This window comes from Denticeps clupeoides, chromosome 1 (assembly GCF_900700375.1).
Source record: "Denticeps clupeoides chromosome 1, fDenClu1.1, whole genome shotgun sequence".
Taxonomy (NCBI): domain Eukaryota; kingdom Metazoa; phylum Chordata; class Actinopteri; order Clupeiformes; family Denticipitidae; genus Denticeps; species Denticeps clupeoides.
The window spans coordinates 17,112,623-17,125,375 of record NC_041707.1 but is presented as its reverse complement, the minus strand read 5'-3'; the positions used below and the strand labels follow the sequence as shown (position 1 = coordinate 17,125,375).

General features: G+C 42.1%; 1 protein-coding gene across 5 annotated transcripts in view; it reads left to right on the top strand.

The window, feature by feature from the left end:
• The window catches only part of mctp1a (multiple C2 domains, transmembrane 1a), a 126,111-nt gene that overhangs the window by 77,383 nt on the left and 35,975 nt on the right, over positions 1-12,753 (top strand). For all 5 annotated transcript variants that reach the window (XM_029002631.1, XM_028953351.1, XM_028953831.1 and 2 more), the window contains 6 exons: positions 3,383-3,476; positions 8,808-8,910; positions 9,273-9,375; positions 9,725-9,826; positions 10,109-10,183; positions 11,869-11,988. In XM_029002631.1, the coding sequence (XP_028858464.1) occupies positions 3,383-3,476; positions 8,808-8,910; positions 9,273-9,375; positions 9,725-9,826; positions 10,109-10,183; positions 11,869-11,988 (597 nt within the window). The remainder of the gene's footprint in view (positions 1-3,382; positions 3,477-8,807; positions 8,911-9,272; positions 9,376-9,724; positions 9,827-10,108; positions 10,184-11,868; positions 11,989-12,753) is intronic.

Genomic DNA, 12,753 nt, shown 5'->3' with positions numbered 1-12,753 from the left:
GTTGGGGGAGGGTGGCGGGGCAGTGTATTGTCATCATTCAGAGATGCTTGGAAGCGCAGATGATTCCCTCATAAACCGTGGAGGTTGGTGAAATCAGAAGAGGAGCGGAGGTTAGGGAGGGGAAAAAACACAACCCAATTAAATCTCTCATCAGCCATCCCACATATAACACAGTGTTAAACAGACAGGATCCCATCACACTTCCCCTCTCGGCTCGGTTCGACCCTGGCCGAGCAGGAGCGCAGCCATTCAACACCTCGTCTGGGTTGTTAATGGCACAGGATGGCGATGTAGCCGTCTGGCGGTGGAAGCCTCGTGCCTGCTATTCGGAGGTCATTGGGCATCATGGTTTTGTGAAAACACTTCATCGAATGAAGGGGGGAAACTCACAGGCACATACACACACCTGGGCTTTTGTGCACCGGCATTTTATATGAATCCATCAGAAAGACAATGAGTCCCCTTCACCTCCATGTCATCTGAGATATAACATGTTCATTTATTGAAGAAAAAAAAAATCTTGTTTTTTCTGTCCACAGCATTATACTACACAAGAAATATTCATGTAAGGAAATTATTGGCCACACTTGATTAGAATAAGGGAATAGAAAAGTTTAAACTGTCCCAAACATGTTTTGTTACAATTTCTGAATTCCTGCTAGAGTACAGGCGAGAATATGAAGAATGACTGGTTAGGGTCGAAACTTGCCAGCCTCCTAACCAATGGTGTTACACCGTGACCCGCCTTGAAAGACCAAAATTTTTTTACTTTCCTTCGTGTTTCCCAGACAGGCATGCAGCCGACATTGCTATATGCACAGCAGACGGGAATTATGCATGCTAATATGCAGCCCAGCCTGAGGAAGGGTCTGGCGTGTAATGGCCGTTAATGGGCGTCAGGGCCGCTGTGACCTCTGGCGGAGCGGTGGCAACCAATCCCACGCTCACACTGTCATTCGCCTTAGAATCAGTGAGCGGACAAGTGTCAGAGAAAAAAGAGAGAGCGAGCAGAAGGGATGGGGTTGGGCGAGAAGGGGGGGTGGCCGTTGAAGCCGTTAGCATTCCATTTTTATTATGACATTTCACAGTCATCCGATTTAATGTCCCCTGACTGCGGTGTCCAGCAGGAGGCGGCGGTGGGGGCAGGAGTGTTATTTGGAGAGCTGGTAAAAGGTGAGGGTGGTATGTGGTGACAGCCAGCTGAGAGCCCGAGCGCAGCAGCATTCATTTTCTCCATCACACAGATGGAATAAGACGTCACGGTGACAAGCTGTCAATCAGCACCGCCGGCTCTGCCATTTTTACCCCCCCCTTCTGAAGAGGAGGTGGAGTTTTAAGTCTTGTGTCCTCTAGTAATAGTGCTGAATTCATCTGCTTGTGCGTATGTGTGTGTGTGTGTGTGTGTGTATCACTGTGCTCCCATTGCCTGGGGTAGTTGGGGGTGAGGGGGGGTTGGAGAGAGGTTGGAGGGTGGGAAAAATATATTCTTCCAGCCTTTCATTAAAAAAATAAAGAGGCCTCATCTCCCGAGCTTTTCAATCTCACCGCCTGTCTGTCTGAAAAGGCAGACCTCGCAAATCAGAAAATTCCTCCGCTATGGAAATGCCTCCCCCCCTTGCCAAATAATCATAAATAACAAGACGAAAGATCTACAGAGAAATAAAGAAAAAAAAACTTATGTGCAAGGAGATTATTATTTATTAATTTTTTTTGGCTTCCTTTCACTCCTTCATTTTATGTCCCTCTCTCTACCCTCTTCATTCTGAGGATTTCTCTCTTTTTTTGACAATAATATCGCCTGTAACAGGCATAGGCTGACCGAGTTTGTAATGAATTAAGTGCATAGCCTGGCCCCAACTCAAATTCAAATTATAATTACCCCTCTGGGTATGGATGTTGGCAGGGGAGGTGGGGTGGTCCTTATTGCCAGAAAAGAAAAAAATAAATTGAAGTGAAGTGAGTGTTCACTGCTTTAAAGGAAAACCAGTGTAGTTCTGATACCCTTTTGGTCTGTATTTGTGTGTGTCTGTGTGTGTGTGTTAGAATTACTATTTGTTATGCGTAGGAAATGCACAAAGTACATCTGTACATACACCTTGATGGGAATACTTTAGATATGTTTGATTTTTTCTAAAATGTTGAACTGGGTGAATGTGTGGGTTTAAGTGAGTGATGTGTCTAATGAAGTTTAGAATTAGGGTTTTTTTTCAGGACCTTCCTTTGTTGTTCAGACAGAATTTTTGGTATTCCACAAACACCTATATGAATTGATACTGGGTACCAGCGGCACTAATGGATATTTGAGATATGAATGCCTAATCACTAAATAATACATTCAATACATTCATACATTTAAGGCCTATAAAGAGTGATGAAGATTGTTAGCTCCTCTGGATATTGGTTGAAGCTGGCTTGTTGAAGTTTTAGTTACATGGACATTCCCCCTGGAGACACTTAGGGTCACAATGCTCAGGGACACAATGGTAAGTGGGGTTTGAACCTGTGACTTTTTAGTCTTCACTCGGCTTCTACCACCCTGTGGAAACTGATGCATTTATGTGCTGTGACTTTGTGACAGCTGTTTTGTGCTTAATCCAAAATGTCGCCATTGTGGAGCTGATGAGGAAATAAAAGCAGCGTTCAAAGCGCATTGTGCTCCTGTGTGCTAACTGCAGGCGAATGGGCTTTAATCTAGACTCCTGCATAATTGCCTGCCTATCACTGCCTGTGTGGGATTATGATTTCATTCAATGTGTCCGTCGCCTCTTTTGTCTTGTGGATGTTCAATCCGATTATAGCAGATGCTCCCGTCTGTGATTTGTCTGATATGCAGAAAAATGGGTGTGTTTGGATAAGAAACCTTCAACTTCTTTGACTGGTTATGTGTTACGGGTGTAACTTTATGTTTTTGCTTTTTTCATTTGAGTGTGTGTGTCATTATGTCCTTTTGAATTATTTGAATCTGACACCTGCTGGGGCATTTTCATTAGATCAGTGCATTTTGTCCTGTGGCCTCAGGCATGTTGGTGTGTATCAGTGTGCATGTTCAAGACCTCTGCAGGTCTGGCGTTTCATCGTAATGTAGGCGGTGTGAGCATCCACCTACCATCATCAAACGCCAACACAACTGTTGTGTGAAGGGATCATTCTGCTGCACAGCCAAAGAAAATGTGAACAAGACAACTAGGCCTAATTTCCTCTAATTAGCTTTACTGATTACTTATCTTACATTCACTCACTGAGCAGTTTAAAAATATATTAAAACGTGAATAGTTTTATGCAGTGAACAAGAAACAACTGACTAGCTTGTATCTGTGTGTTTAACTTTATGTATTTGGTTTTCTTTGACTCATTACGGACACCGTCATATCTCACTTTGCAGAGTCTGCTGAAGTCCTTCCATAACATAAAGGATGTGGGTGTGGTTCAGGTGAAGGTGATTCGGGCTGAGGGCTTGATGGCAGCAGACGTCACAGGTAAGACCCACATTGACTTCTGTAATCACAGCGCTCAAACAGACAAAATTGGTCTTTAAAGGAAGGCTTAAATGTAGGCTTAAATGTCTTTTGTAATAACTTTCCTTTAATAATTACTTTAATACATTTTTATTACTTTAATAAATAAAAAATAAAGTGCAATTTAGTTTAAATTTAATTTATGTTTAGTGTTGGCCATAAATGTGTTACTGTAGTATTATTTTCCCCATTAGTGAAAGAGATTACAATTACTGAAACAGTAACAATATTACAATACTTTGTTTCTGTTCGATTGTTGAATTGTCTACATTTAAAAATCTAGTTATATGTGTGATTACATTATCTATTTACTTTTGATAGAAAATAATAAAGTAACATGCGTATGCTTTCAATTCATAAAAAAAACATGAGAAATTTGTCCATTGTTTAAACTAAAACCATGAGATGATGAGAGTGAATCAGCATTACAGGCAGGAGGAGCTTCGTTGTCCCACTCGCCTTTGTCCAATAGTAATCACCCAGCTGCAGCTACAGAGCCCCCTCCAGCTTCTGCTGCAGCCACAGGTTCATTTGTGAAGAATAAAAAAATACAGGTTACAGATAGCTGCCGACATCTCATCCGCTTTCATGCCATCAAGGTCCCGTGAGATCACCACAGGGTTTGTAATCACAAATGCCTCTCGCCCGCATCCCTTGCCGATGCCCCATGCTTTCAGAAATGATAAGATGGCCTCTTTTAAACTCGCCATGGATCCACAACATTACTTGCATTTTCCATTAATTTTTACTTTTAATTAGGCCTGCAGTGGACAGCCCTACTTTTACTTCACAGTATGCATTATGCTGTTAATAAAAGCAATTGTAAAAATGCATGCAGAAAATATTTGTCCTTCAGACATGGAGGAGAGAGACATTAGCCAGCCTGTTCCCTGGGTCATTCGTTTCCACCGCAGTAATATCAGAGCAAGCTGGGAGGGAGGGTTTTAAGTGAACACGTTCGTTGTGCTCTGGATTTGTTTTTGGAAGAAGGACCAAAAAAAAAGGAAAGGAAGGAAGACAAAAACACATTTTTTAAGTCCCTCTGAAACCCGACGACCTGATTGCAGAAGTCATCTCTCAGTGGCAGCGTTATAAATTCAAATGTGCTTTTTTGCCGGTTGCGTACCCCAGGAGGGCACAACAGTTCTTATTGGGGGGGGCTGTAGTAGTGGGTGTTGGGGGTGGGGGGGGTGGTCTAAGGCAGTAGTGTTGTGACCACCGGGGTGCACTGACAGTTCTGTGCTCTAGAGCATGCTCCCCAAGGTAAAGGCAGACCAGAGCAATGTTAATTATAGCCTTAATCCTGCAGTGTGTGGCATGAGATGAATATTTGAATATTCTTCTAAATTAGATCTGTAAGACAATTTTCACACACTTTTCACATTTCACGGCCAGTCCTGATCTCTAGCCATAATTAGGGCATACTGTAGAAAAAACAAATTGATAGACATAAAGTCAACAATGACTTAATTTCAATGGAAATCTAATTTATCAACCCATGGAGGTCTGGATTTGAGGGATCTCCTCCCAGACCAGGTCTAAAGCATCTGCCAACTCCTGGACAGTCTGTGGTGCAACATGGTATTGTTGGGTGGAGCAACATGATGTTCCAGATGTGCTCAGTTTAGGTCTGGGGAATGGGCGGGCCAGTCCATAGGTGTCAACATGCGGTGTCCTTGCACAAAGGTGGAGGTAGCGGTCCTGCGGCTGGGTTGTTAACCTCCTACGGCCTCCTCGACCTGTCTCCTGGTAGCGCCTCCATGTTCTGGACACCACGCTGACAGACACAGCAAACCTACCTTGCCACAGCTCACATTGATGTGCCATCCTGGATGAGACGCTTGTGTGGGTTGTAGACTCTGTCTCATGCCACCACTAGAGTGAAAGCACTCCAGCATTCAAAGTGACCTAAACATCAGCCAGAAAGCATAGGAACTGAGAACATTTACATTTACATTTACATTTACAGCATTTATCAGATTCCCTTATCCAGAGCGACTTACAATCAGTAGTTACAGGGACAGTCCCCCCCTGGAGCAACTTAGGGTTAAGTGTCTTGCTCAGGGACACAATGGTAGTAAGTGGGATTTGAACCTGGGTCTTCTGGTTCATAGGCGAGTGTGTCACCCACTAGGCTACTACCACCCCACTACACTACACTACACTAATGTTTCTGTAAACTGTACTGAAATAAGTTCAGGTAGTGTGGCTTTGGTATGGGGCATGCAGGTGCTTCAGCATTCATTCACATTGAGGATTTGTGATGATAGAGACAGATGGTGGTAGTTAGGAGTGGAGATTTGATTGGACTGTGGAAAGTTTAACTTTTCTGTTTGTCAGTTGGTTTTAGCAGCGTTTAATGAAGATGTGCTACCTGACAGAAGCTCTGTTGCATGCACACACACACACACACACACATACACACACACACTCGTAACAGCTCAGCAATCACACATACACTCTGAGACAACCCAGCCCAGTCATGTTGACCTTGCCCAGCAGTTGGTGCACCGTTCCCTCGGGAAATGGGCCGCCCAATGGCTTCTGATTTCACACTCATCCAAGTCTCGCGCATGACACAAAGGCGGGCCAGACTGCACGGCCACCGATCACCAACCACAGCCGCTGCATGCTCTAATAGAGAGCTTATGCAAAGAGGACAGATATTCTTTCCTGTCAAATTATATTATTGTACTCTTACTTTACTGCACTCACACCACCCTTCAGCATGTTCTTGCTCTATTCTTCTCTCTAGCCTCCTCTACCCCCACCCCTCTCTCTTTCTCACGCACTGTAATTAATTAATTATCTGTAGTGGTTGTACTTCAGTCTTGTTGAGTAAAGGTTGTTAAAAGCAATACTTGAGCAGAGTATTGTGGGGTCCGGACCCCTTTCAGCCGGCATGACTCACTGCACCGCCTCTCTGGTAGGGGTTAGGGGCTCTTACAGTGGAAAGAGATGAAACGACAAATTGATTTTTACTGGAACAAGCTCTCATGTTTGTCACAATCAATTTAAGTGAACCAAATAAATATTATTTGTGTAATTTGCAAGGACTATAGCGAAATAATCATAGAGTTTAGATGATTATATTATCAAATACTTTCTGTGGCTTTGGAGGGCAAGCCAGTAAATGTAAAACAGAGGAAGCTGCTGTTTGTTTTTTTTATGCATGGGATTCAGTTATAAAACAATACAAATGCAATTGCGCAGTTGGATTGAACATGTTCAGAAGTAAATTTTTTTCGCATCTGATCTAAAGATGCCCAGACGACGTTGTGTCGGATGCGTACCTGGAGGCTTGAAGTTCCATTTGCGAGTGAGCGTGTCATTCGTTCAGACAGCTACTGCATAAACAAGGTCAAAGGGCGCCACCGACGGCGACGGCTTGTCACGGCCAGAACTTTAGAGCATTATGCCACCATGGTAACACTCCACTCATTCCTCCAGCCGACCAATTACACAAACCTCCCACGAACGTGGAGTGATATCCGCACTTATCAGCAGGCTCTTCTCTGGCTTTCTGCAGGGAGTGCACAGCGCACCGATGTAGGGCGATATTAACATGCATGTCCAGACATGGACAAGCTACATTTATTCTAATTCACTTTTACAGGTTTTAATATATGTTGTTAAAGATAATTTTGAGGGTATTTTTAGAGTTATGATATCTTTTAAAACTGTGTTAGGGTTTTGGATGTTACCTACCATTTAAATAATGAATAGTGATGTATGTAATTATTACTGCATTTTCATTTTCCCCATTAATAATGTGTTGTTTTTTTTTGTTTTGTTTTTTTGCATGTTAGTCTTTATTATGAAAAGATTATTATTTTTTTTACAGGCTCTATTTTTCTAATCTTATTAATTAGGTTTAAATTAGATGAATTAATTTTACACAAATTAAAAAAAAAACAGCTGACCGCACCTATATTGTAGCTTTCACCAAGGGACCTAATATCAATATGAACTTATCCGAGAGTGTCCCCTTCCCCCAAAATCGATTTGGCACTGAAATGGATATGGCTTCTGACAGCCCCCGACTCGCCATTGATCCTGGTGACATTTATTTAACACAGCTAAATGTCCCGCCCTTGTCATAACATTTTAATAAAGTCTTACGAATCAATGATACTTTTTTGGAGCGCAGAACACTAACGCCAACCAACGTCCCTGCCCCTCCGGCTTTAATAATTTGTTTGTCATATCACTGTGTGAGAGCGTCAGGTGAAAAGTACAACTTATTTTGTGACATGACCCAGCTTTAAAAGTGATGTTCTTAAAAGAACAATAAAATCGCTCCCAAGTGCTTTGTTAAAACTTGAGATCAAAGCTTAAATTAGTTCCAGTTTTTTTTTTTTTTTTTTAAGGGGGGGTTTGTATGTACAAAGAGACATTTACATGAGCATTTTAATAGGAATTTGCAAACAAACAATATAGGGCATCAGATTTATTAATGTGTCTCCAGAGCTGATTTCAAATGGTAATCTCTCTCTCTCTCTGTAATATCAAAGCCTGACATGTTTTCTAAAGCAAGCGTTTCAATAATTTAGTTTTGGTTTAGTTTAAAAACATCTGAACTATTGTTACTATAACAGCAGGTCAGATGAACTTTAATAGATACAAATAATTGGGGCGTTAATTATTTATTCATAGTTGTACTTTTAAAAATGTTAAAATATTGGTCAAAATAGAAACAAAAAATATCATCTGTCTCAAAGAACATTGAGTTGAAGGGCGGCTGGCCAGTCAGTGAACCTGTCAGAGGAAAGAAAGACATTTCATTGCTTCTTTCTTCTCAGCAGAATGGCCCAAAGTCCAGTCTTCACCTCGAATGGCTTTTTGTTTTTCTTGTCTTTGTTTCGTTTAGACGGCTGCATTTGCAGTTGTGTGTGTGTGTGTATATGTGTGTGTGAGGGGATAGATATATTCTCCTGTGTGCTCGAGCCCTGGGGGTGATGGGAGAGAGTTGCCGTATTGCTTATCTCTGGACATGCGGAAGCGGCGGGATCTCTATGGCGTGAGGGCCGTGGTTCAGCACACGGAGGCCAAAATGAATATATCACATAATTACAGCAATGATAAATTCCATCCCAGCCGCTCGCCTGGCGCAGGCCAGAGTGGGGTTGTAATGTGTCCCCACGGGCGAGGCCTACCCCCACCTCTATCGGGTCTGAGTTGCTCGGGCTGCTCTGGTATCAGCCGGATAGCCTGGATAACAGATAACATGTCGCTGCGCCTTCTCCTCTCTTATCGTCCTGTTCTCCGCGCTCTCTCTGTCCCCCGTCACAGGAAAGAGTGACCCTTTCTGTGTGGTCGAGCTGAGCAACGACCGTCTGCAGACACACACCGTGTACAAGAACCTAAACCCCGAATGGAACAAAGTCTTCACATTGTGAGTCCTACTTTTCTTACTGAGGAACCTGCTTACACACACACACACACACACACACACACACTACATTATTTCCCCAGTTCAGATTTAAATAAAATTTGATCCTAGTGGACTCTAGCAAATATTTGAATATGTTTTTAAATGCACTTAGTTTTTATGTGTTGATGCATTACCCTAAAGCTATTTTAATGAAGGTATATGAATATATTTACTAAATCTATTAAATTTATTGTTAATTTCTCCACAGATATATATATATATATATATGTTATATCTAGATTTTAATTGACATGAGTGTAGTACACAAATATTTATTTCGCAGACACCCCACTTGTCTCCATGTGCTTGTCTTTCACTTACAGCAATGTGAAAGACATCCACTCTGTGCTGGAGGTCACCGTATATGACGAGGACCGAGACCGCAGCGCAGACTTCCTGGGCAAAGTGGCTATACCTCTGTTAGCAGTGAGTGCAAAGAAACAAAAAAAAGAAATAAAATGGATGTCTAGTTCAAGGCAGGAAAATAAAGACAACAAGAGTCTGAGTGAAATTTTGTGTAATGGTAGTTTATGGGAAGGAGGAATCGAGGGAGCGAGCGGGAGGGAAGCAGACAGAAGGGGCCGCGGAGCCTGATTCCCCAGGATAGTTAATTTCTCTCTGTCAGTGGAGCCCTGTAATGAACAGGTACTTGTCAGAGTTGCCACAGTTGTTTTGGGCTCTCCTGTCAGAAGCAGCAGCTGGGGGTCAGGGGTCACGTGGGGTGTGTATTCCGCTGGGGGCCGCGAGACAGACGGCTGTCATGTCCGCTCCGCAGATCCACAGCGGCGAGAGGAAAGCCTACGTCCTCAAAAGCAAGGAGCTGACGGGGCCAACAAAGGGCGTCATCTTTCTGGAAATAGATGTGATCTATAACGCTGTGAGTCTTTCGCTCCCCCCCTCCTTTTTCAGCATTTTTTACTAACTCTCTACACTCCTGCCATTTCGGCTCTAATTACCAATGCTTTCTCTGAAGCTTCGTTTAAGTGTGTGTCTAAGTGTGTGTGTGTGTAGAAGTTTGCATAAATACACAAGTAACTTTTTGTATACCTTTCAGTGGTCGGTGGCGAGATAATTATTTGAAACACACAAATGGCAATATATGAAAACAGTAAATAATGATGCAAACAAGGTTTTATTTTGTCGTGTGCGTTTATGACAGGTGAAAGCTGGTCTCCGAACGTTGGTTCCCATAGAACAGAAGTACATTGAAGAAGAGCCCAGGGTCTCCAAACAGGTAAAAGTGCCCAGCCCTGTTCAAAATAGAAATAAAAAACACAAACACTCTCTTTTGCCATTTATGTGTAAACACACAGAAACTTAATGTGCAAAAAAAAAAAAATCTTATCCATCACGCACTTACACAATAAACACACCCACAGATAAATATGTCAGTCCCTGAGTCTGCAACTTTACTTCATTGACTACAGGTCTAGGCTGTAGTTCAGAGTCAGGGCTTCCTATTGTCAGCAATTCTTGGGTCTTCTAACCACCGAGGAGCACCTCGATCCCTTAAGGCTTCACTCCCAATCTCCCAGCACCCTTTCGTTGTGTTTGAAACCATAGAAAAGTGTCTAAAATATTTTTTTTATTCTTGTTGAAATGCATCCATGCCTTTCTCTCTCTGTGTCTCCCTCACACACATACACACACTGCATGAAAAAGGCTTGTGTTGCTGTTAACAGCTGTAAATGGAAATTTTGTCATTAAATGACAATGACACTGAGCTACTGAGCGCAGCTCCGTTATTCCAGCTTTAACCTGAATGCTGATGTTTGCTTTTTGCTAAATATGGGAGAATGCGGTGATTCGGCCTAATTATTTTGTAATCACAAGTCATTTAGAGTCTAGTGTCATTTCACCTTTCATTTGATGCCATTTGGTGTCTGAGACACCCCTTTGGCAGGGAGTTGTCTGCTGAAGGACGTGTGCCTATTTACCCTGATCAAAGCCGCGCCGGTTTAAAGGCCATTTCCGAGATGGAGGCTGTTTCATCTCTACCAGGAGTCATCTTCAGTTCACTGTTGTCCTCTGCATCATAAATAGGATTATTTTATAACACACTCACACACACATACACGCACACAAATTGTCATTGTCCTCCAACTCTTCCACAAGCATTTTTTTGCAAATTCAGATGGATTTGTTTGGGTTTATTCCCAGAACTTGCATCCTGTGGGTAAGGGGCGTGGGGGGTGGGTGCTTGTCCCTAACCACCTGCCAAAGGATTTAGAACGATAAGCACGAGCGGCCAGATTAGGCTCATCATTTTGCTTTTTATCAGTCTTCGCACATCCGACCTTCTCATGACCCCAGGCCACAACTGTACTTACCTATATATTTAACTTCTGTAAAAAGAGAATATATGTCTTTTTTTAAATGTGTCAATTACAAATACTTAAAGTTGCAATTTATAAGAATTGGCAAAGGACCATTTAAAATCATTTACAAACATTAATTTAATGTTTACATGCCAGTTCAGCATTCTGTTTTTTCCAGTCCAGTTACTTTTACATTAATTGCACGTCATTACGGTAGGGAAACAGGAGCTGTCTATGGTGCTGATTTCTGGAATACTAAGGATCAAAAATTCCACCAAAATATTTGGTCTATATCTGTGCTATATGTAGAGCAAATCTGATGGTATAAAATGTGTAAACTGTCTTCAGACCAAAAATATATATTTTTTTCTGGTTAAAGTAAGAAAATGGAAGCAGTTTACATTTCATGGTGAAATTGTGTGTGTAACTCAGAAACAACTGTTGGATTTTGGGACCCTATGGATGTTTCTCACCCCTCATCCGTATCTTTATGGTGGTGTGCTCTTTTGTTGCCAGTCAGATGTTTAAAATGTTCCTCGTCATTCTGGACATGCAGAATGATGAGCGTTTCACTTAATAATCATGCTCTCCTGCTTCCCAGTTGCTCCTGCAGAACTTCAACCGAGTGCGACGCTGCATCCTCTTCCTCATCAACATCGGCTGCTATGTCAACAGCTGCTTTGAATGGGAGTCACCACAGCGGAGCATCTGTGCCTTTGTGGTAAGAGATGGTGCTCTATTATTATTACTACCAGTTCATTTCATATTATATTGATTTCCGATCTATTTATTTTTTTGTTACAGCTCTAACATGTACACAGAAAAGTGACTCACAGAACACACACATAAATACATTCAAAAGCATATAGACACACGTAATTCAGATTTTAATGATAAAACATTAATATTACTAAATACATTTTAGGCCACATTGTTTTCAGCTTTCAGTCGATGCCATTTAATGGTAATAAAATAAATCTACTACATGCTATTATATTCTTAACTCAACACTGGCTTTCTTTGCTTATTTTAACTGAACAAGACAATTCACCTGTTGCAATGTGAATTTTTCTTTTGTGACATTTTGAACTCGATGGGGGTAAATATTTAATTACTAAGTAATAAGAGGTCCTTCCTCTCGACATTGTGTGTGTGTGTGTGTGTGATGTCATGTGCTAATGCTTAACCCTTCAATGCTTTGAGATTTAGAGTAACCTCAACTTCTAACTGCATCTCTCAGACTCTTTCCTTCTCTTTCTTTGTCTGTCTCTCAGATGCAGACACTCTGCATAATTGGACAGTCTCTCTCCTCTGTTATCAAAATGACACCCTTTCCCAGAGCACCCCAGTAATGTCAGGCGTGCACTAACATGCTAATCCTGTCCTATAGCCGCACACACGGCGCCTTGCTGTCGTCCGTCTGATGCAGAGCCTCTGTGCCCCTCCTATCAGCACCACGTCTGCGGGTGACTTGGTTGTCACCATG